The following is a 25,391-nucleotide window of genomic DNA, read 5'->3' as shown; positions in this document are numbered from 1 at the left end:
ACAAAGTACAATAAATTAGAAATAGGAAAATTACCATAACTGGAATTTCTTTAAAAAGTCCTCAATTTCTTTCAAAGTACAAAGTGTTTCCATGAAGAATTTTAAGGATGCTAATTGGCCGGGCGCGGTGGCTCAAGCCTGTAATCCCAGCACTTTGGGAGGCCGAGACGGGCGGATCACGAGGTCAGGAGATCGAGACCATCCTGGCTAACACGGTGAAACCCTGTCTCTACTAAAAAATACAAAAAACTAGCCGGGCGAGGTGGCGGGCGCCTGTAGTCCCAGCTACTCGGGAGGCTGAGGCAGGAGAATGGCGTAAACCCGGGAGGCGGAGCTTGCAGTGAGCTGAGATCCGGCCACTGCACTCCAGCCTGGGCGACAGAGCTAGACTCCATCTCAAAAAAAAAAAAAAAAAAAGGATGCTAATTAAAATAATTCGGAACTGAATTTTTTTCTTTTAGTAACCAGTGGAACAATTTTTTTAAACAACAGGATTACAAAATTCCTCCTTTTGTATTTGAAGCTATTGTCACAATACAAAATTAAGTAAGACAAAAGGGCGGGGTGGCTCACCCCTGTAATCCCAACACTTTGGGAGGCCAAAGTGGGCGGATCACTTGGTCAGGAGCCCAAGACCAGCCTGGCCAACATGGTGAAACCCCATCTCTACTAAAAATACAAAAATTAGCTGTACTTGGTGGCATGCACCTGTAATCCCAGCTACTCAGGCTCCTGAGGCATGAGAATGGCTTGAACTCAGGAGGCAGAGGTTGCAATGAGCCAAGATCACACCACTGCACTCCAGCCTGGGCAACAGAGCAAGACTCTATCTCAAAAAAAAAAAAAAAAAAAAAAAAATTAAAGAAAAAAATTACGATAGGTTTTTTCTTATTCAGAAAGTTTTAAAGATAAAATCAAATTAAAATTAAACAATTTTTTTAAAGGATAAAAGTTTTCAAATGCAAGTTATAATCTAAGCTTCAATTATGGTAAAGTGACATCAGCTACCTATTGTTTCCAATAGAACATAACAAAATAAAATGGTAATTAAACATAATTATTGTTAATATAAATTACAAAACTACAACAGGCAATAAAAATCAAAGAAATTGCCCTTTAATGCACTTTAGATAACATCTGTTTCAAAAACCGCTGGCAATATCTTTTCTCAAGCTCACTTTTCCAACATTATCTAATGAGGAGGCAAAGGAACGTTTACGATGTCTTTACAGTTATCTCAATAAATCATTTATGTAGGGGTACAAGTACCTACAAAATTACTATATATTTTACACCCAACTTCTAGAATTCACTAAGCACTAAGAAATGCAATGTTTTAAGAAAGACCTGAGTTTTTAAAGATTAAATCCTATCTCACAGCAGTTAAATGAAGAAAGAAAAAAGAAAAGACATCAGAAAAACACATCTAAAAATCTCATACACTACTCTGGAGTTAGCTGAATTCTCTTAGAGGATGAGGAAGAAAAGAGGAGAGGCAGGGAGAGGGAGGCAAGAGGAAGGATGAAAGGAGAGAAAGAAAAGTAAGGAGGGGGTACCTGGGCAGTAAGCCCTGTGGAACTGGTTCAACTTCCAACAAATTTCCTCTTCCCTAAGACTCAGTTTGCTCATTTGTAAAATGTACACACCATCACCTATGTCAGTGTTTCCCAAAGCAAGGAGATCACTGGATGATTTTAAATGGTACAAAGAGAAGGCATTGTAAAACATTCCAAAGCTGTTACTACCTTTTCCACTCTCTTCAATCCTTCTGATTACATCAGAAGAAAAACCTGGTGTTAGTTTTTCTAGTGCCTCTCTAGTGCTTACTAATCTCTCTAACAAAGGCCTCATCAGAGACTTTGGCAGACAATAGCATTTAGAATTTAACACAATTCTATTTTCGTTAATTTTTTTTCATTATTACTTTCTATTTGTGGCAAATAATTTTTCATTTAAGCTAATAAAAAATTCATTTTAAAATAAATGTTGGGTTGCAGAATGTTACCTATTCAATATTTAAAATATTAAATAAGCAGTATATTAGAAGATGACAAAAATCATGTGGTGATACAGGAAAAACTGAAGTTTTAAAAATACTGGTTTAGCAGACTAGTGGTTGGTAAAACGTTATTTTCAACTCTAAGCCTCAGTTTACTCATCTATAATAGGGGAATATCACCACCTATCCAAAGAAAATTACAGAAAGGATTACATGAGTTAGTTTAGGTCTGTGCCTGGTGCTGAGTGTTCAACAACTACTTGTTCCCCTTCCCTTTTAAGGATATTATCAGAAAGCCTTTTTAGAGAGCTCCAGAGAGAGACTTTGGGTAGGAGATGGGGACGCCAGACTTCTGTATATCAGAGACAGGAGCATTTGCTCTGGTTCTAATACTTCCCACTAAGAACCTCCAGGGACCTAGCCTTGCCTTTACCCTGATAAAGCTGCAGTCTACTCTCCTAAGGCTCATAATTCTACTTAACAAGCAAGTACTACAGAAAAGGGGCACATATCTGAAATTACTGAGAAGTCAAACCCCAAAGGCCACCAAGGAAAGAAAGGCCATTTTATAACAGAAGTCCAAGCCAAAATAAAGTATTTCATTTGGACAAATTAAACAACTCTGCAACAGAAAAGAAAGTCACTAGGTGGTTCATAACCAGCCTTTATCACTTTATCATCTGATATTGTCAAACTAGAGCCCACAGGGGAGAAAAACCTTGGGAGAAGGAGTTCCAACTCCGAGTAGGAATGCTTCAAGAAAAGGAACACCAACTGAGTACGTACTATAGTCCTACCATTGTATAATAATAGCACTTTATTTTACATATATTGCCAAATTTTTCCAAACCTATATATGAGATAATTCTGACCAAATCGCCAAACAGCCAATTCTTTAAATTTGTCAAAATTTTGTTTGAGATATTTGGACAGTTTATCGACAGTTTATAAAAATTTGTATCGATGGGTCAGTTCAACTACCTTTTAAGGATTTCTGCGAAGTCAGAACTGACCGTTGCAATACCAGCATTTTCAAGATGTTCAATTTGTCTCTACACTGCAGCTGGAGAGAGCTGAGGCAGAGAGGACCTCTGCTGGTAGAAATATACATCCTTGTCTGGGCTGCAGGGGATGGGGGAAAAACGGTGTGTAGGAAAGAGGAAAAAGAAAAAGGAAAAAAAATGGTGGGGAGCATTTAAGAAAAAGGAGATTAACAACAGGTTCTGTAAGGTCTACAGATTAGATTCAGCAAATTGTCTTTTATTGAACGCAATATTGGGAAAACTGAACATTTGGAAAACTGGTTTTCAATGACTTGGATTGTGGTAAACTGGTCTGCTGTACCTACAAGATCGATGATATTAACTTTACTTACAGATAAGGAAATTAACTTAGAAACTTTTGTAAAGTAACACAGCTACATTCCAGGTTTTCCTTAAACTACCTCATTTCATTCTCCAATAATCGGTGTGGTGATTCCACATCCTTTTACCACCCTCCACCCAGTATCTCCACCTCCCTTCCACCCAACTCTCAAAAAAACACATAAAAAATTACAAGAATAGAGAGGATTTAAACCCAAGTCTAACATGAAAGCTCAGGCTCTAATGCACCTAGTTATCACTACATCCTAACAATTTGCTGAAACAATTTTTAACCCCCACCCTCCCACTGCTAAAGTTTGTCTACCATTACTACAGTAACCCTTTTCTGCAAAGATCTGCTTTTCAGAGGTTGAGTCACACTGCCGTAAGACTAAATGGAAATATTTCAGGCAAAAGTCAGTATTTCAGAGATCTCATTTTATTTAACCTGAACAACCTTATTGTTCACATGATTTCAGATAAAATTAGAACTGAAACTGCTTGAGAACTTCCATTAGAGACACTCAGACTGGCAATCCCTGCTGTGTATTAACAACTTTTTCCTTTCATTATGTTGGTTTCATTCACAAGCACACTGGCATATAATTTCATTACTGTGATCTAAGAGTGACTAGGTTAGTTTCATTAAATAAATGTAAAAACTAAAATAATCCTAAAATCTGCAAGACCTATGAAACACATTACTGCTTGCTCAAACTATCTGCTTTACTGCTAGACTCTTCAGGGATTTATCACATTTATGATGCTGGAAGACATGTCTTATCTGACCTACTGACATAAAACCTAACTTTTCTTATAGCAACAATGTCAAGGTCCTTTCTATCAATAAGATAGTATTTCAAGGCTCTCTAAACAACTGAGAATATATTCTACCCTTTTGGTAAGCAGAAAAGTTCTTTATTCATAGATCTTAAGATGTGGCTCACACATAAAGCATTTTTAAAACATTAATATTTTTACTTTTACACTGCCTGAGTATAATCAGAAACTTTCACTAACAAAATTCCCACCGTGCAAAATATTTTAAGAATCAATTAAACTGTTACTTTTGAGAAAGTGTTAAATATTTGTTCTGATTCCCCACTGGGTTCAAAAACCTCTTTGATGTTAAGATGGGGAAAAGATAGATCTTTTCAGCAAATCTGAATAGCACAAAATGACACTTTGAAAAATGCCACCCTCTCAAACCTTTTCAAGTACATATTTTAAATGATCAACAAACAGATGACAAACTTTATTTTTGTAGCCCATATTAGGCTTCTCTTTGCACTTCAGTAGTACCTCTTATTAATTATTTCTGATCTTCAATACACACCCAAGGCTATGCTTAATGTTTTGGCAAATAGAATACAATTCTTTTGAAATTGACAAAAGCTATAAATTTAATTCAAGACAGCTTTTGTAGTTCAGTTAGATTCAAGGTCATCTCAAGGCTTTTAATTACTAACCAGGATTTGAGGAGGTTTGTACTCACTATAGTTGAGGGAAAGAGCAGCTGGCTTATTCATTTTCTTATTAAAGAGCATTATAAAACCTGTCTTGGCAAATCACAAGTTTCTGACCACCAGTGGTGGGCACAAAGCAGCAAAGCAAATGATCTTTAAATGTTCATGTTTACTTTCAATCAACATAAACTTTAAAAATGTCTAAAGACTACTTAATTTTAATTTCAGCAAATATGACTTACGCTTTAATAAAATAGCTGGATTCCCAAAATATTCCTATTTCCATTCTGAAACTAGACCTGTTAAAAACTGTGAATGCCCTTCAAATTAGCATAAGAGTTATTCAGAGTCTTTCACCATCAAACACTGCACACGATCAGGATAGAAATTAGCCACTGAGGAACCCATGCAGATTTCTAAAGGAATGCAACTTTAAATTCTCTCTGAATGTACTTAATTTCTATTCACACTCAGGTATAGGGCAGGTCTCAAGACACAGGTCTCAAGACTTTGTGGGAGATGATATAATTAACACATGCACATCAAGTCATCATCCCAAGATTTTTAAAGGCAACCAGAGAAGGCTCTAGGGTGTCTCTGCCACTCATTCACCCATATCTATAAGAAAGAAGGTAGCCTCAGAAGAGTCCCTAAGCACAGCTCTGACCAGGCTGGAGATGGTAGGATGAGGGTGCAGGGCAACATTCTAGTGCCAGAATCAAAAAGAAAAAAAAGGGGGGAGGGAAACGACTCTCTCTTCCCTCAAAATGATAAAAAGCAAAGAGCCTACCCACAGTATCTCAAATTCTATCTCAAGCACCAGGCATTTATTAAAATAAATAAGTACTGCTGCTGGCAGCCCTAGATGTTGGTATGCAAGGTATCTCAGTGTAAATTAAAGTAGTTGTTGGTGAGTCTACTTTGAGATAGACACACACTTCTCAAAATTATCCCCCAAAAAAAGCCAAGATAAAAGAAAGCACAAGATGGTGTGAGAAGCATTGTTAAAACATTGAAAAAATAAAACCTATCTAAATGGCCAGCAGTGAAAAACAATGGGCTGTCATATAGCTATCGAAAGTTTCAAATAACTTGATGTTGAATGAGTGAAGTTTATAACAGGAGAAAAAACATTTAAAATTAAACAAAAAGCAGAAAACATAATAGTATATATTGTATGACTAAAAAATTGCAAAAGAAAAACCTTGGATTTGAGGTCTAGAAGAAAACATTAATGAAAGTTGCTTAGTGGTAGGATTATAGGTTATTTTCCCTTCGTTTTTCCATACTCTCTTCAGTGACCATGCATTAATTTTAAAAACACTGGATTCTCAAGCAGCTCACATCTAAGAACCAAAGGACCTAAGGGCCACAGGCAATTCAAGCACAGACAGACCCTCAGAAATCACAAGTATTTAAAACCTAAATACACGATGCAGCTGTATCTCTCCTGCTTTTATTTATATGCAAGCACTTCCAACTGTGTTTCCCAGGATATGCTCCTTAGACAATGCTCTAACCCTGCTTTCCAAACAAGGCATTTGAAACATCGGGTATTCTCCAGCCAGAAGTCCTTATCTGAAACTAGCTTTGGAGAATAAACTTACAGTGTTTCACACACTTCGGATTGCACAAAAATGCTCAGTATTTATTTTTTGATAGGCACACTGTACGAAAAGCAAACTCTCTTTGAAATACTTTGAAAAGGCTCACAGCGGATAGGAAATTTTATCTCCAAATGTTAAATGCACTTCTTCACAGCAGTACTTTCAGCAAGTGCTTGCAGTCAGTTCTGAATTCTAGGGAACCCAAGTATCTTTCAGATTCGATCTGTCACCAAGAAAGGGAATATTTTTTGTGGGAAAGCAATTGTATTTTCCCACATTAGGTGGGTGATTGATTAAGTTCTCTCCCTAAAAGGCTGATTGGTTTCCTGGTGCCAGTAAAATGATTGATGAATATTTCAACTGCAGCTACCCTGCTACACTCTTCGCTTCACCCTTCCCCCATGCACCGCTCCCCTTTCCTGCTGGGTTCCCTTTTACAGACCAGCAGCATTTCAGGAAGTTTCCCTTCTGTTTTGCAATTTCCCTGAATGAATCAACGTTCTCAAATGAAGCGCATTTAATCTTAGGAAGACAGCACTCTTCTCAATGCTGAATGAGTTTTGCAGATAAATATCCTATGACAAGGAATGAGGAAAAACTCTAAAATTAACTACAGGTTTGACTCAGTGAATGAAACTGTACTCAAAAAAGAGAAAGTGTGGCCTGGAGGGGTTATAAATGAAAAAAGTGATCTTGTTTAAAAAACAAAAGAAATACTCCATAACTTATTTCAAATTTACATTACAAATTATAACATCAGAACTGTAACTGTAAACATTTTTATGAGGCAGACTGAAAGAATGAAATTTACAGATAAATTATGTGATCCCACAGACTGTAAAGCAGCCAAGTGTTCTAAAGCAGAACAAGGAAGCAGTTTGGTAAATGTAAATATTCTTAGAGGGATGACTGAACAGTATCTGAAATCAAAATCATCCCAGAGAATCTGGGCAATGAGTACTACAGCGATTTGCTTTAGGCAGGACTTTTCTAAATTGCAACTTCCTGTTTTGCCCAATTCATTCCATCATAAACCTGGAAAATCTTTTCAGGGATTATCTAATTTAGCTCCTCCATTTTTATAGGTGAACCATTTTTATACGTGGACATGCCTTTGAGAATCAGATCCTAGGTATAAAGTATCTCCTGGGCTTCATAACTCCTCAATGTTTGGGCTCCTCTCTGAAGTCTTTTCCTATTCAAACTACTTTGCTAACACACTCTATTAATCCACACTGCCTATCCTCTTTTACATCTTTCTCACTATCTCTCTTTTCACTAGGAAATCACCTTCTATATTTTATAAATTTTGGACACCTAGCTCTTATATTTCCTTTGTGTGACAGAATTTTAAAAAGGTACATGGGACAAAGGCCACCTTCTCCTAAGCTGCATTCCCGAATGCAGTCAAGCAAACAGCCACTAGGTTTACTGGCCATCTCGTCTTAATCTAGCGTATCTAGTCACTTTAAATTACAGGAGAACCATGTTTCCAAACAGAAACTACATTCTAGTTCCAGGAGGGCCCATCGAACCTTGGATTTAGCTTAAACACACTGCTTGACTTAGATACTGGCCCCAATTTCCTCAAGTAGCTGAAAAGCATATTCCTTTTCCTTATATTTTGTAAATTTTCTCTGACTACCAGCAAGGGGCTCTGAGATAAGCAAAAGCCTCATATTCCTGACTTGCCTCTTTCATTCATTCAATGTTCATAGAACACCAACTTTCAGTGCTTAGGATACAAATAAAAGACATTGTACCCCTGCCCTGAGTAACTCAAAACACCTTCATTCCTTAGCATCCCGTGGGTTCACCAAAGATTGTCCCTGATTTGGCAAAATTGTTTTCTAGCCAATGGCTTATTAAAACCAACATGAGGCAGGGGCCGTGGCTCACAGTTGTAATCCCAGCACTTTGGGAAGCCAAGGCAGGTGGATCATGAAGTGAGGAGTTCGAGATCAGCTTGGCCAACACAGTGACACCCCGTCTCTAATAAAAATACAAAAATTAGCTGGGTGTGGTGGTGGGCACCTGTAATCCCAGCCACTCGGGAGGCTGAGGCAGGAGGATCGCTTGAACCCGGAAGGTAGAGGTTGCATTGAGCCAAGATCGTAGCACTGCACTCCAGCCTGGGAGATAGAGTGAGACTTCGTCTCAAAAAAAAAAAAAAAAGCCAACATGAGAGAAAAGAAAAGTCACTTCCAATGCTAAGAGTGGGTCTTTTTGGCTCTCTAATCAATAAAAGTTGAATTCTGGGCCTCTCCAACATATATAAATGGCTCAGATTCTCAGGTTTTTGCTTTTAGGCAGATACTATACTATGCTTGGCAATTTACAGACCTTGTCTCTAATCCTTATAACCCTACAGTCAATTTCAGAAATGTCAGAGTATATGGGAGAAGAGGGAATGTTAAATCTACGAAACAAATTATTAACGCTGTTACTAGCTGTGAAATCTGGAGGTTTAAACTCTGTGGGTCTCAGTTTTCACCTGTAAAATCGGGATAACAGAACACCTACCTCAGAGTTATGAGGATAAATGCACATAGGTGTTTAGATTATAAACACTATGTAAATGTTAGCTATTAATGTTAAATGAGAACATTAAAGTTCAGAGAATTCAAGTGACAAAGTCGCAAAGCTGTGATCTTTGTTAGGCCACACTCCAGAGTCCCTGCTCTTTGCCTCACACCATCTAACCAAAATCCTTCCTCCCTGGATGGGACTACTACTGCCATTTCCAAAAAACAAAGCCCTCTAAATGCATGTCAATGGGGGGTTTCCCCCAGGTGGTTTATTATCCTGCTAAATAGGCATCTTGGGGGAAGGATTCCTAGACTAGAGAGAGGAAGTCTCCTGACAGGTTAGATTTCAAGAGTACAGTAAGAATACTGAAGGAAAAAGCCTTATCTATCTCAGTTACTAGGTTTCATAATTAAAGCAATTTAACTAAATTGAAGAATGCAGTGGAAGATTTCATGTGAATCTTGAAATCCAAACAGTAAGATAAAAAAGAAAGGTTTGTATTTTCTTATAACTAAGCTGCAATCCCCACAGAACACAAAAATGTTTTCAAAGGTACATTACATGAAACTCCAAGAACATCAAGATAATTACAGAGCTCTTAGGAAGGAAGCCCAAATAATTATCTCACTGATCTTTCAACACCTACCCAAGCTTCACCTTGAATTCTGATTAAGTAACTCCTTATTTGTTATTCACATTGTTACATGACATTTCTTCAGCCAGCAAGCCCACTACAGGATGAGTTCTACCTAGCAACTACCCTAAGGAGTAAATCTCTAACTCTTTAACAACACAGTAATTGACTTACACTAAAATGTTACTCACACTAGGAAAGGATATTCTTAGACCAGAGGAAGAGATGCCTCTCCTATACAGACTTTATTACCATCTCAGTGAAAACCAGGTTAAAAGCAAACCAACTTACAAAATGGCATTACCGAAATCACAACTCTAACACTCAGTGATAGCCAAATATGTCTAAGGAAAGCAAACAAGCAAGCTATTCTTGATGGAAGTTTTAAAAAGCACGATAGGATCTTTATCTCTTATAAATAGTTCATTATTTTATAGCAATGACTCTTAAGAAATTCTATTGTCAGATTTATTTCCACAATTGTAAGTCTACCCTTGGTGAGGCAACTGGTTCTCTGGAAAAACTGCTGCTACAAGACAATTATCAGTTAAGCAACAGGTTTCATGTAGCAGGTAACAAAAGCTTTATCAGAGAACTCAGTGAGAGTGCACTACCACACATTTCACATATTCCCAAGCAAAGAAAACTTAAAATGATATGAACTCATTTTCAATGAAAGTAGCTCAATTATGGAGGGAAATAAGAAAACTCCAAAGTAAAAAAGTACTACTAATGGTATCTGGCGAAGTCACCATCTTCTTACTAACATTTCGTTAGTTCATTTAGACCTGGAGTTCTCATATATTTTGGCCTGAGTGTTCTTCAGGACCCCTTTTACACTCTTAAAAAGCATGAAGGACCCTAAAGGGTTGATATTTATGTGGCTTTGTCTATTGATATTTATCATACTGGAAAATAAAACTATGAAAAATTTAAAATATTTAGTAATCCATTGAAATTTAATAAATCCACCGCATGTTCGTATAACATTTTTATGAAAAAGAAAATTGTCCAATAAAACATAAAAATTAGAAGAGTGGCACTGTTTTACATTTTGCTAATCTCCTTAATATCTGGCTTAATCCTCGCAGCTATATCTCCTACATGCTTCTCCATTCAGTATATTGTGATTTTTTGTTGTTATTGAAGCACAGGCAGACCCCACAGATTTATAATCGGAAAAAGAATAAGTATTTGCTTTTTAAAGTAATTGTGGATAGTCTTCTTTGATACTACACCAAAACTCAGTAAGTGGTACTTTCTTAAAGGTTAGTTCAGTGTGAGTTTAAAACCATATCAATGAACTATGTGTAATCCATTACACTAAAATCTATTGATCAATCTGGCATTTTGAACAGATCTCTTACCCATGCAGGTTCCTGTAATATCACACACAGCACTTCTGGAAAATACTCAATTACTGAGATATTCAGATTTTCAAAATGTTGACACATTTCATAACATCAAAAATCACATTTGTTAATTTCATCATCCATCTCATCAGAAAAGGCTTTAACCATTGGGAAGCTGTCAAGCTCTTAGTGGCAAGTACAAGTTTTCCAAAACCAATTGTTGCTTGAAAACTCAAATTTTATTTACTGGCAATCAGTACTGTCTGTTTTTCTTGATATGACAGACTTACTGTTCATTTAAGAAAAAATAGTCTGCCAAATGTCCAAGGCTGAATCAAGTATAGTTTAATTATTTCAAGTATTCCATGAACAAAAGTAGCTAGCTCAGATCACAACATCACACAAGCAATATGTCTTAACCATTTTATTTTAGTTTGCACCAGAAGTGCTTTGCATGTACTTTTCCATTTTGTCACACAGAATATCAAAAGTACATGTACTCAAGGATCAAGATTTAATCATCATTTTTACTGTTACATCAAGGATGACATTAAGTGGAAAAGTCTTTTTAAAAAATACAAGTGCATGGAAGTGAAGCATATAATGACACAGTTTGTGCCTTGATTTCTGGTAAGGGACCAACAGTTTTTACTCACTATTGTTTCTGCAAAATCAGTGTAAATGTCAATACAGTGAAAAATGATGTCTTAGCATTATGATTAAAATATATTTGAGAACATCCTGAAAGGGTCTCAAGGACCCCCAGAGGTTTGCAGACCACACTTTGAAAATCACTGGTTTGGATGCAACCATAAATAAATTTAAGGACTCAATAAACGGGAAGAAATTAAGTTTGAAACAAACAATAGTAATGAATGGTCAACGAATGACAGAAAATACACTTGAGTACTACTTCATTATTTGTTTATAAATTTTAAAAGGCAAGGGATGAGGAAGCGGGATAAAGTACATAAGGCTACAAAGAAGTGTTCTGTCTTCTAGCTTTTCTTTCTTTTGTGACAGAAAGACTAAATTAGATAAATTGGAGTTACCCGTAATAAAAAGAACATTGCATCTGATCCAGTGGAGCATAAGGAATTTTTAAAAGACTGAATTTTTAATTCTTCCAAGGTGATACAGCTTCATGACTGAAATGGGGACTTGAATTAATAAAATCAGTTTTAAAAATGAAAACTGCCAGGCACGGTGGCTCACATCTGTAATCCCAGTACTTTGGGAGGCTGAGGCAGGTGGATCACTTGAGGTCAGGAGTTCGAGACCAGCCTGGCCAACATGGTGAAACCCTGTCTCTATTAAAAATACAAAAATTAGCTGGGCATGGTGGTGGATGCCTGTAATCCCAGCTACTCAGGAGGCTGAGGCAGGACAATCGCTTGAACCCGGGAAGCTGAGGTTGCAGTGAGCCCAGATCACACCACTGCACTCCAGCCTGGGCAACAGAGTGAGACTCCATCACAAAAAAAAAGAAAAAGAAAGAAAGAAAATTATATGGTTAAGCTATTCCCTTCACGGAATCAGTCTATGCTTCATTTTGAGGTAGATTTGTTACTAAAATGTTTCCTGAGCCCTAAACTATGCGATTATACCTGAAGGAAACATCATAGATAAAACATCACAGGAAATCTAATCAATCATCTCTTTTTTTATCAGCGTTTTAGAAGAAAATAGAGAATACAGAAATTTGGGCACTACAGTGATGGCTGGAAGAGCAAGCAGAACCCATTCCTAGACCTCCAAAATGCTCTCATACACAGATCTAAAAATCCCCAATTCTATGAAATGTAAGGAGGAACTGGAAATAAACAGCTGGGAAGATTATCCATCTTTTTCACATGAAGAATTTAGTTGTGCATATCTCTCTCAAAATATGAATCTTGAGTATATTTTTAATGAGTTATAAATTGTTTCCAATGCAAACAGTTGTTCAAGCAAGTATCTGTTAGATACATTCTCTGCTAATAATAACAGTACAATTCCAATATGCTATAGCTATTACTCTAACAACTCCCTTAATCACTATTACCAAATTTTTAAAGTAATTCTCACTCAGGCAGTGAGTGCAGTCACTCTTCTGGGTCAAACCACCCACAGAGTATATCTTCAAATCAAATGCCTGGATTTGTTTCCCTGAATACATTACATATTGCTGCCCAGGGAATTGGTTTTAGAAACATTACACCTGCCAGCTGACTTATCAACAGGGCCCATAGAACTGACACCAACTTAAAGGCAAGAATCAGTCCAGAAACAGAAAAATATACTGCTACTGCCATCTGTGGTTTATGCTTGAATAGCTTCTCTGGTGTAAACAAATTGGAGGGTGTAGAGTTTACAATTAGAATCCAAAGACCTCATCATTTAAAGACACTTTTTAAAAGTCAATTCTTAATGTAACAAATTGTATGGTTTATTTAGTATAAGACATAAGAATCTGTAATTCTGTATTTAAGCTTATTATATAATGCTGATAGAGAAACCACAAGCTACCCTGAATGAAAACTACTCCACTGCATAACTTTATTTGTCCCAAACACACACTCCCTAAAGAAACTCAAAACATTTGAAACCCTCCCGTGAATTTATAATTAGAATCATTTCTCTTTTGAAATCGTGACTATCAATATTAAAACAGCCCCCGAAATTTTTAAAGCAAAAAAATTTTAGGAAATCCAGGAATTTTCTATTTAGACATAAGAATTTGGCCAGTTTGCTTCTGTCAAGATAAACATTTGGGAATTCAATTATTCCTATAATTTTTTTAAGAACAAAAATTCCAAAATGCAAATGAGGTTTCAAAGTAGGCTATTTTCACAACATATTTTCTCTCAGTTTGCTTTCTCAAATGACAACCACTGTAGTAGCCTGGGGATCAAAAGATTTGGTGCAGCTGGGGGTGGGGAAAAAAGCAATTCAGCTCCCCAGCAGCCAGCTGAGGAAATCCTGGTCCGCTCCCAAACTAAATCACTGTTAATTAGAATTACCAGGTTACACTAGTAAATAACTGTAACCAATGAAAAAATCTGGGTTTTCTGAGAAGCTTCTCTACAAAGGCTGCTGTTTAATAGCAGGTAACAAAGAATGAAGAACGAAATACCATAGGAAATGTTTTATTCTTTCAAATTATGCTCTCCTCTTTTTCCTGTGGTTATTTCTCCACCACACTGAAAAACAGGTTAGACATCTCACAATGGTTTTCTTCTGAGTTTCCATTACCTACTAAGGGTGTTACAGTCTAACACCCTTGTCTTTTTCTTAAAGACAAGCCATGTTGGAAAACAAGCAATAAACAAAAGACTGGGCTGAATTCTAGAAATCTGTATATCAAAGTTACATCTACAGATGTTTTTTTAAATTTAAGCTCAGCTGAATCTGAAACTTTAGCTCTAGAAAGCTCAATACCCAAGACAGAATTACCTGCTCAGTACCAAACCACTTTCTTGCTGATTTTTAATAATTCTGGTATTTCCGAACCCTAGTTATCAAAGGCATCCATAAACCCTTAAGAAATTACCTGAGCCAGGAAAAAACTATAATTAAAAAGTTAAGGCTGATCTTAAAGAAGAAGTGTGAGAGAAAACATTTTCCTTCACAACTTAATTGGTTTTGGAAATGCTCTCAAAGTATTACAAAGAGTTGGGTATATCAGATCACTACTTATGGGGGCAGATTAGATAGCTACCTTCTGTTAAAAATCGTTTCAAGCACATTTATCCTTTACTGAAATACAAACGTGTTTATCTGTTGATTCAGAATTTTGATTTTTCTAATTCTGACCTTTTTCACACATTACTAGAATCTGTTTTTACACATGAAATAAGGCACTTTTATTGTCCTACTTAAAAAAAATAGACTGAACCAACAATGTAAAATTTACTCTAAAACACATCTTCTCAAGCGTCACTTTCAACTTAATTATTATGCATGGAAAAAATACTGAACAGAAAAGTGTCATTAATTTGGCTATAAACCAAAAATAAACTTAAGAAGCAAAAATTATGACCAGCCCCAAAGATTTCGATGAATTTGCTGACAATGAAGTCTCCTAATATGGGAGAATCTAACCTGGCTTTATGCAATTCTTAAGTCAGAAGTTGCCATCTGAATACAGTTCATTAACAGACCAATTTTTCAACACAACCAGTAAATAATATCTACCCAATTATAAAAACGAAGTGGTAAGTCTTCCTACTAACACAGATGAAACTAACACAGCTCCAAGCTCCAAAACATGCAAGCATCATTAGCAATTTAAAGCCAACTTGCACAACAAACGCTAGGGGTGGTATAAGAAACTTCCTTTACCAATGTTACAGCAACAGTTGGCATTTCCACCTAACATCCTCTACTATTCTAAAATGTATAATCTAAACTCTATTTTCCACCTTTGCCCCAAAACCCTAGGGAAAAAGTAGGGAATGAGAAACAAGGAAATTCTAAATAAAATATGGAAATGCATAATTTGGATATATTTTTGGAAATTTACCAGTTTTTTTTTTCATTAGTTCCTCATCCAGCTCCCTTTCATGTGCTAACACATGTGCCTTGCATAGACCTTTTTGCCACAGAAGTCAGAATGAACTATAGATTAGGAATCATGTCATCATATTTTGGTTACATGAATCAGAACTGCTGACAGATTTGGTGGCTTGTACACTAGAGATTGTAAATGTGGTCATCTCCCACCTCAGCTATGCAAAATCACCACTTGAATTTGCTCACTGTTGCCTTTCTTCTACCCTAGCCATCTTTGGAGGTCACAGAAGCTACCAAAAAAAAAAAAAAAAAAAAGCAAAACCTGCATGCTGTAGGTACTAAGAAACAACAGTACCACAGCATGGTTTTTGTTTTCACTTTTGTTTTTGTTTTTCTAACGGGAGTAGGAAAAAATTCTGGGGCAACTCAGAATTAACTTAATTTTTAAAATCACAGAACTGAAAAGTTAAATCACCACGGGAAACAGCTGCCAATTTATTTTCCCGCATAAACATTTGGATGGCATGGTTACAGCAGGAGAAAAAGGAATCCTGCTATTTGGTGAACTTCTCCCCATTTCCTCTAAAGTATAATTACACAAAATATGCTTTTAATTACTTATAATGGCTTATAACCTTCCTTTGCCTTCCTTTGCTTTAAATATTTAAAAGTCTATTCCCTCATTCTCTTAAAATGAACAAATGCAATATTCAGCATACACTTCCTCAAATCATTCCTCTTCCTTTGAAATCCCAAAAGGGAGCAGTCCTCTATTACAACTAAATGAGTTCATGTTTGTTATGAAAACCTACAAGCAACGACTGAAAGTAGCGCAGTCAGCACAGGGAATTCCTGGAAGGATGATGGTGCATTAAAAGGCTAGAAAGAAACTCTATTCTGACAGAATAAAAATCATTCAAAGGACTGTAAATTCAGCATCAATGGCGTTTCCGGTAGGAAAACATTTCTAAAATGCCACCTCCAGTTTATTTCTTCCTGACAGAGACCAAAAGACCCCCTATCTATACAGTCGTCTCTTGAAAATAGTTCGTACAAAATAGAAATCAGCCACTATGATTAAAAAAGAGATAATTATTTTCTACTCAGAACAAGCAGTTTCATATATTTTTGGGAAAAAAATATTAATTAGGAAGCAAAAGAGAAAAAATGTGCCCATTGTTCCAAAAGCAAACTTAAAAAAAAATTTTTGACAATTCTTCTGTGAGCATGTTAACTTCCTAAGTGCTAACGAACATAAATTGTAAAACACTGCACAATGCTAGCTTTTACACTGAAAAATATTCCACAACGGTCTAGCTTCTCGTGTATTTTAAGCCCATCAAGCTGCCAGAAGTTCCCATTGCATTTTCAGCAAAAAGAAAACATCTGTACCACTAACTTAGACTAATGTAAAATATTAAAGCCACCTTAGCCTAAATGGATTGCTCGATAACATTCTTTCTAATGGTTCTGACCAATTGAGGAAATGAGACTATGAGTGGGAAATCTGATTAAGAGTTAAAATTACCATTGAGTTATTTAAAATGTACTAATGAATAATTAATAACAAATGCAGTTCTTAGGTTTCTCTTACAACACTATTACTCTCAAGTAGAATTGAAAGCAATATTGCAGTAAATATTGAATTGCAGTAAAATCCGTCATCTACATTATATGCACAGGTGGGTACAGGAAGTATTCACACACAGGAAGGCATCACAGAAATATACACGCTAACATGGGATATAAGATAGGTTGGGGCTTGGATTCAAAAACACCAGCATGGGAAATTTTAGATCAGGATTTACAACACTCACAAATTAATACCAAACCAAATCTCCACACAAACTAGCTTAAAAAGTCAAAGGCATTAAAGAAATCCTTTGTTCCTATGATACCGTCTCCTACACTAACTGGATTCCAGCTTTCCCCTTTGTGACACGGAATTTTATTGATCTCAAACATGGTCACATTCAGAAATTAGTTGCCAACGACAGCCCACGGAACGGCCAGCCACCTAGACATCACACATCACACACAAATTTAAAAAAAAAAAAAAAAAAGAGCTTTGAAAACACATCACTATTTTTAAGATCAGCAATATCAAGTGAAGTTAACCAAGCTCTCTTCTACACGGACTTTTCCCTTTAGTAAAAACACCAGATCTCCTGAACTAACAAAATGTTTGACGAGTTAATAAACGTATGAAGGCACAGATCCAACCCACGATTTCCACCCTCTGTAGCTACTCACTCATTCAACAATTGAGCGCCTAAGTGACCTATTTTCAGGTTACTTTCCTCACACCTGCCAGGTCACTGTCCTGATTGAGAAACCTCTTGGTGAAGCAGTTAATTTTTAGTGCCTCCTAACTGTCCCGGGTGTTTGCATTCAATTTGAAATCTGTTACTTGTTAGACACTGTTCGGTCCTAGATCTTTCAGAGAATTGCGAGTTTATGGCGCAGCGAGGGGAGGAGGTACGGATCTCTGAGAGCCTCCCTTTATTCGGAAATGAGGAGATGTGAAAGGTGGAAAACAGGGCAAATAAATAAATAAATCGGGTTTGCCGCCGGAGCGTTTGCCGGCCGGTGCGAGCACCCTTTGTAATGCAGGCCTCCCGGGGCGATCGCCTGCGCTAATTGCTCCAGGGCGCTTTCCAAGTTCAAAAGTTCACCTTTTACGACCTCACAAAAGCTCCTAACACGTTACCAATAAAAACATTCCGCGGCAAACACCGAGGGGGGAAATATCAAACAGATACAAATAAAACACCCCGCAGGGGGAGGAGGCGAAGGGGAGGAGGGTGAGGAAGCCCCGAGGAACCTGAGGAGCTGGCCCGGGCGAGGGGGCAAGGGACGAGCGGTAGGAAGGGCCGGGCCAGGTGAGGGATTCTCAGCGCCCAGGGTCCCGCATCGGGACAAGGAAGAGGAGAACTGAGGCTAAGAGGTGGGGACCGAGACCTGCCGGGCAGAAGCCGGGAGGAGGCAGGTGTCCGGGGCCCCGGGGCGTGCTGGAGCCCTCGGCCAGGGAAAGCCGCTGCCTGGCGGAGAGGGGGGCTGAGTAGGGGCGGCGACCGGCCAGAGAGCGCGGGGCGTTGGGGAAGGTGAGGCGCAGGGGAAGGAGGAGGCGCGAAGGGGTCCGAAAAAGGAAACGACTGGGGGATGTCTAGCGAACGGGGGTTCGGAAGAGATGGGGGGCGCGCAGTATTCAAGGGAGAACGCGCGAGGCTGCAGAGGAGGAAAACACTCTAGAAAGCTGAGCGGTACAAGGGTGCTGTGGAGTCGGGTCGACAGGGCAAGAAGGCAGCGTCCTCGGTGGGAGGAGGAACCCCTGTGGGGGAAAAGAGAGGCTCTGCGCGAAGGGGACTCTAATGAGAGGGGATGCCCCCACTGACGGACCGCGGGGGAGACTTCCAAGCTAAGGGGCCCGGGGGGAAGGGAGGGTTCGGTGCTGGGAAGACAGGGGGAGGGGACCCGGGGGGGAGGAGGGAGGATTGGTGCTGAGGGAACGGGGGGAGGGGAGGCCTGTGCAGAAGGGACGGGGGGAGGGGGAAATGAAGCTCGGTGCCCAGGGACCCGGGCAGGGGGAGGGTCCGCGCGGAAGGGAACGGGGACGGAGGAGGAGGGTCCACCCTGAGCGAGACGGGGGAGGAGAGGGAGGGTCCGCGCCGAGGGGGACCGGGGTGAAGGTCCACGCTAAGGGGCAGCGGAGTCGCTGCGGCTTCCCGGGGCGAGGGTTGGCTGAGAGCAGGGGGATCCCTGGAGGAGGCTCAGGAGGCCGGTTCCTGCCTGGCCCGGGCGTCGCAGGCCCCTCACCCACCGTTGCGCGGCGGCGGAGGGAGCGCGGCGGGCGGCTCCAGGAACCCCGCCGAGCCCCCGCCGCCTCCCCCTCCGCTAGGCGGCCGTTCGTCCCGCTCCATGCGGTGGTGCCTAGGGTCCGCGCCGGGTTTGCTGCTCCGCCATGACCGGCGCCCTAGTCGCCGTGGTCGTCGTACGCCGAGGGGAGGAGGCTGTCAGGAGCCCGCGGGCTCCCGGCCGCGGCGCTCTCTGGGCCTCCAGCCGCCCGGCTCGCGCCGCTCCGCGCCCCTCCGCGCCGCGCCCCCTCAGCACTGGCCAGCTCCCTCCCCTGACGTCACACGCCGCTGCCGCGCACGGCCCTGCGGGGCACGCTGGGAGTTGGAGTCCGCTCAGCGAGGCCGGCCACGCCGACCGCACCAACTGAAGGGGTGGAAGGAGGGATAAGAAGCACTGAGAAGGGAAAGCTAAAGTCTGTCAATATCAAGAACCATGACAAAGCGTTTGATGTCTACGTAGTAAGCGGATACTTCCGGGACTTCTCTTGATTGTGATTTATACCTGATCAAAGTTCCCTAAGAGTCCTCGCAACCCCCCTCTCCAACAATGAGTCTTTCCAAGGAGGCGGATCGCGAGGCAGCCGGGTGAGCACGTGCAACGAAGCCCAACCCTGTGGGCGGGGCCCTGGAGGCGGGGCTTTAAGGTACTCACGAGGGCCTCTGCCTGCCGCTGCAGGACAAATTGGACCGGAGATTAAAGGACCGGAGTTTAACTTGAGGTGACTGCGTTCGTATGCAAATAGAATCTATAAAACTCTTCTTTCCGGGGTAGTCTTTAAAGCCTTTTTACCTCCGGGTGGGCGGGAAAGACCAAAGTTTCCCCTCCTCCCCTTTCATTTTCCCCCTGCCCATAGAACAGATGGGCAAACTAAGCTCCGGGCCATTGGAGCTATTAAGGAAAGCCCTAGGCTCTTGACTCCAGGTGTCTTGAAACAGTCCGTTTAAGAGGGATCTCTTACCCAGTCTTGTTCGCTTTCCCCTTTCCTCAGTTTCCTTATCTCTAAAAGGGGGTTGGAATAAGGACAGGATCCAGTTGGAAGATCGTAAACCCCCGCCCCTCCCACCTCAGTTTCCCGAAGCTTTCCGGAAGCAAAATCCTGAATTTTGCAGCTGCTCCGCGGCCCCCGGCCGAATCCGCCCGCTGCGGCCACCAGGTGGCGCGCGGCCACCGGTCACTGGGCCCGCCGGGGTGTCCGCCTTCGGCGACCCCTTCGGAAAAGGACTTCGCTGCTGTCGCCCAGGGTCTAAGGCCTACCTGGCCCGCTTGAAGACAAAGAATGAGAACGTTGGTGCTTTGCCCGCCTCTGCTCTGCCGGATTATGCTGCAGCTTCCTCGGTGGCCCCTCCTTCGCCCTCTCCTGCTCCACCCGCCCCACCAATCCCTTAGCTCTTTTGTGTCATTTTTGCTTAATTGTAAGTCCTCGTCCTGGCATTCGCATCCCTGCTTGACCTGACCTTTGCCCACGTTTCGCACCACACCCCTTCCCTCACCTGCTACGAAAGTTGCAACGCTTCTCTGCACTTGGGGGCACCTGGACCTTATCAACACTGGTGAAACTATTTCATATGTAATCTGGGAGACTTACATTAACACTCTGCCGTCTAAACCTCGTACCCGCTCTCTGAGGGAGCAACAATATTGTCCCTATCCAGCAATTCTGGTGATGAAGTCCACCAGAAGTGATGGGGATTCCAGCTCCATTCTGTCACATACCAGAACCTTCATCCTTGGCTCCTTCAAGCTGGAACGCAGCTGAGTTCACCAGACCCACTCCCACACTCTTATGCATCTTTCAAGATCCTGTTCAAATGTTTCTTCAGTGGCATCTTCCTTAATACCTTCCACCGAGGGACAACTAGATCCCCTCTGCTAGGTAGCAGTGTTTCGGAGCTAAACCCTGTGACTGAGAGAGGACGGCCTGCCATTCCCTCAGCTATGGGTTCTAAAATATGTTAGGACCTTGCTGGGCGCGGTGGCTCACACCTGTCATCCCAGCACTTTGGGAGACTGAGGCGGGCGGATCACCTGAGGTCGGGAGTTTGAGACCAGCCTGACCAACATGGAGAAAACCTGTCGCTACTAAAAATACAAAATTAGCCAGGCGTGGTGGCGCATGCCAGTAATCCCAGCTACTCGGGAGGCTGAGGCAGGAGAATCGTTTGAACCTGGGAGGCGGAGATTGCGGTGAGCCGAGATCGCGCCATCGCACTCCAGCCTGGACAACAAGAGCAAAACTCTGTCTCAAAAAAAAAAAAAAAAAAATCAGGACCATCTGGCCTTTCTTGGGACTCTACCTTTTTGTCACAGGTTCTGGTGGTAGTGAGTTCTCTGTCCCTGGAGATGCCATCAGAGCCTAAGTGGCACTGCAGAAACATGCAGCCCTAGGATTTTGGTAGTTGATGAAGATTCTAAGTCAACCCTCTTAGATGGGCTGAAGAGTTCAGCCAAATGCTCAGCCCCTGGAAACAACTCCAGTCCTTCAGACTACAGCTCTGTTGTCCCTTCCTTCCACAAACCTTCCCACACCTCCCTGACTAGTCACATCCCTTTATTCTCACTCATAACCCCAACTGCTGAGTACTGGCACATAGTAGGCTCTCAATAATTACTGACTGGGTGGAAGAATGGATAAAAACAACTAACCCTAAGCGAGTGACTTCTGAGCCTCTATTTCCTGTCTTCTAAGAGGGGATGGGTAATACCGATAGTTGCTACCTAGCAGGAATGCTGTGAGAATTAAACGATGCGTGCAAAGCAGTTAAAGGTCTGGCCTAATAAATGGAACCTGTTACTAATGTTATTTAAAGAGTGGTTCTGAATCTCAGACGCATGTCTTCTGAAAGTGCTTCTGGGAAGAGTCAAATACCACAAAACTGAGAAAAGCAAGGGAAATGACTGCTAGAGACCGCAGCCACTGTCCTAAGCATAGAGGGCTCTATGAACTAAGCACTCACTATGAGTCCAGCACCTACTATGGGGCCTTTTATCTAATTTCTCTACATTTCTTCCAACAATCCTAAGAAATCAGTACTTTCCCCCCAGTTTAGAAATGTGGGGACAGGCTCAGAAAGATGAAAAAGACTCTGCTACCACCTGCAGGACTCAAGACAAAAGATCTGGAAAGCAATGTGTCCAAGGATAAGGAGGGATCTTAGTGGGTGTGGTTCTGAGGCCAGAGGCAGCAGACAGACGCGACCAGACAGGGATACAGCTAAGAATGAGGCAGGCATGGCAGGGTGTGGTGGCTCACATCTGTAATCCTAGCACTTTGGGAGCAGAGGCGGGGCAGATTGAGCTCAGTCGGGAGGATGATTAGAAGTGGGACTAGGTGGAGAGGAAGGCTTTCGGGTGGAAGGAACAGCATGTGCCAAGGTCCCAAGGCCAGATCAGGGCTTGGCCCATTTGAGCAGCTGGGAGAATCCGTGGTGACCAGAGCCCACCGAGGGAGAGAAGGGTGAAGAGGAGGCAGCCAGAGATCATCAGGTCATGCGGGGGAAACAGCCAGCAGGGGGCAGAGTTCCTCCAGTGACAGCAGCCTTGCTCTTCCTTGTCCTCCCTAGAGTCAGAGCCAGGCTGCATTCATTGAGAAAGGGCTGGGGTAGGGAATCCCCCCTGCCTGCTTCGATTTCTTTTAAGTACACTCCGTCCAGTTTTTGAATAGCTAGGACACACACATTGCAAAATCCACAGGATGCAAAGAAGTATTCAATGAAAATTCGTACTCCCTGGATCTCCTTAGAACCACCATGCTGATTTTTTTCGATACTATGTCCATAAGAACATACACAATTTTTACTTTTTACACTAATCTAGCCCCGGTTTTGGTGCCTCCCAGGGGATCTCTAGTTATAAAAGAAGCTTATTTGTGGCTGGGGACGGTGGCTAACGCCTGTAATCCCAGCACTTTGGGAGGCCGAGGCAGGCAGATCACGAGGTCAGGAGTTTGAGACCAGCTTGGCCAACATAGTGAAACCCCATCTCTACTAAAAACACAAAAAATTAGCTGGGCACGGTGGCGGGCACCTGTAATCCCAGCTACTTGGGCGGCTGAGGCAGGAGAATCGCTTGAAGCCGGGAGGCGGACGTTGCAGCGAGCTGAGATCACACCACCGCACTCCAGCCCAGACGACAGTGTTAGACTCCCTCTCAAGAAAAAAAAAGGAAGAAGCAGCAGCAGCTTATTTGTACTGAGTGTGTGCTTCGCACAGGGTTCTTTAATTCAGCTGAGGATTGTGGAGCACCATACCTTGTGCCAGATCAGTGATTCTCAAACCCTAAACCCCCTGGAGGGCTTGTTAAAACACAGATTGCTGGGCTCCACCCCCAGAGTTTCTGATTTTGTAAGTCTGTAGTGGAGCCTGAGAATTTGTATTTTTTTCTTTTTTCTTTTCTTTTTTTTTTCTTTGAGAAAGTCTCGCTCTGTCACCCAGGCTGGAGTACAGCGTCACGATCTCAGCTCACTGCAGCCTCTGCCTCCTGGGTTCAAGAGATTTTTGTGCCTCAGCCTCCCGAGTAGCCGGAACTACAGGCATGTGCCACCACGCCCGGCTAAGTTTTGTTTTTTGGTTTTGTTTGTTTGTTTGTTTTTCAGACAGAGTCTCACTCTGTTGCCCAAGCTGGTGTGCAGTGGTGCCGTCTCCGCTCCCTGCAACCTCTGCCTCCCCGGTTCAAGCGATTCTCCTGCCCCAGCCTCCCGAGTTACACGCACACACCACCACACCAGCCTATTTTTTGTATTTTTAGTAGAGGCGGGTTTTCACCCTGTTGCCCAGGCTAGGAGAGTTTGCATTTTTAACAAGTTATCTGATGATGCAGAGGCTGAGACCAAGGACCACACTTTGAGAACAACTGAGTTCGATGTTCATGGGGAGAAACTAAGAATATGCCCTGGGAAGTCATGCTCCAACACAAGGAAACATACATGCCAACAACAAAGACAGTCCCACTGAGCGATAAATTATATGAAGAGAATGAGACCAAGCATGGTGGTTCACACTTGTAATCCCAACACTTTGAGAGACTGGGGTGGCTGCATTGCTTGAGTCTGGGAGTTTGAGACCAGCCTGGGCAACATAGGAGACCCCATCTCTACAATAAATACAGGAATTAACCAACGTGGTGACACATGCCCATAGTCCCAGTTACTGAGAAGGCTGAGGGAGGAGGATAGCTTAAGTTGGAGAGTTGAGGCTGCAGTGAGCTGTATTCACAACACTGCACTCCAGCCTGGGTGGCAGAGGAAGACCCAGTCAAAAAAAAAAGGAAATACTGGCTGCAGTGGCTCATGCCTGTAATCACAGCACTTTCAGAGGCCAAGGTGGGAGGACTGCTTGAGCTCAGGAGTTCGAGACCAGTCTAGGCAACAGAGTGAGACGCTGTCTCTTAAAAAAAAAACAAACAAAAAAAAACTTTAAATTAGCCAGGTGTGGTGGTGCACACCTGTAGTTTTGGCTACTCAGGAGGCTGAGGTGGGAGGATCACTTGAGCCAGGAAGGTCGAGGCTGTAGTGAGCTGGGATCGAGCCACTGCACTCCAGCCTGGGCAACAGAGTGAGACCCTATTTTTTAAAAAATTTTTTAAATTTAAAAGCGGGAAGCTACTGGAGTTTAGGAGCCGACAGGAGGGATTCCAGAGGGAAGGAGAAATGAAAGATGGAAGATAAGTTTTGGGTGCTGAGCCTTGGGAAGGCTTACAGCAGTCAGGTCCCTGTCCAGAAGTGGGTGGCATCGGAGAACGCAAGGGCTCACGTGCCCTGGGAACATCTGTCTTTCATGCGAACTTTACAAACACTCCAAAAGGAAAGCACGAGTCCCCCATCTTACAGGTGAGGAAACTGAGGCACACAGCGATGAAGGGACACGCCCAAGGCCCTACGGCTCACAGGACAGGACCTGCGTCCGTGCGAGGAACCCACGCGCCTCGCCCTGGCCCCGTTGCTCTTGCGGGCTGCGAGCGAGACCCACCCTGGCGCGCGGGCAGGGATGCCCTTGGGAGAGCCGCCTTACGACGGGGAGGCCCCGCGGACGGCGGGCGGGGCGGGGCGGGGTGCCCCCTCCGCCCTAGCTCCGCCCCCAGCAGCGCTGGAAGGGGC

At 42.1% G+C, this 25,391-nt stretch overlaps 1 protein-coding gene and 1 long non-coding RNA gene across 5 annotated transcripts in view; one reads left to right on the top strand and one right to left on the bottom strand.

Moving 5' to 3' along the window:
• Positions 1–19,583, bottom strand: part of NR6A1 (nuclear receptor subfamily 6 group A member 1) — a 255,627-nt gene extending 236,044 nt beyond the window's left edge. For all 4 annotated transcript variants that reach the window (XM_025360666.1, XM_025360664.1, XM_025360667.1 and 1 more), the window contains exon 1: positions 19,266–19,583. In XM_025360666.1, the coding sequence (XP_025216451.1) occupies positions 19,266–19,365 (100 nt within the window). In that variant the 5' untranslated portion in view covers positions 19,366–19,583. The remainder of the gene's footprint in view (positions 1–19,265) is intronic.
• LOC112608657 lies at positions 18,366–22,057 on the top strand. The gene is made up of 2 exons (XR_003116028.1): positions 18,366–18,549; positions 19,812–22,057. It is a non-coding gene; the product is annotated as an uncharacterized LOC112608657 (long non-coding RNA).
• The last annotated feature ends 3,334 nt before the right edge of the window (positions 22,058–25,391 follow it).

The sequence above is a fragment of the Theropithecus gelada genome, chromosome 15 (genome assembly GCF_003255815.1).
Source record: "Theropithecus gelada isolate Dixy chromosome 15, Tgel_1.0, whole genome shotgun sequence".
In the NCBI taxonomy this organism is placed as follows: domain Eukaryota; kingdom Metazoa; phylum Chordata; class Mammalia; order Primates; family Cercopithecidae; genus Theropithecus; species Theropithecus gelada.
The sequence above is the reverse complement of the archived record's forward strand: the minus strand, read 5'-3'. Positions and strand labels throughout refer to the sequence as shown.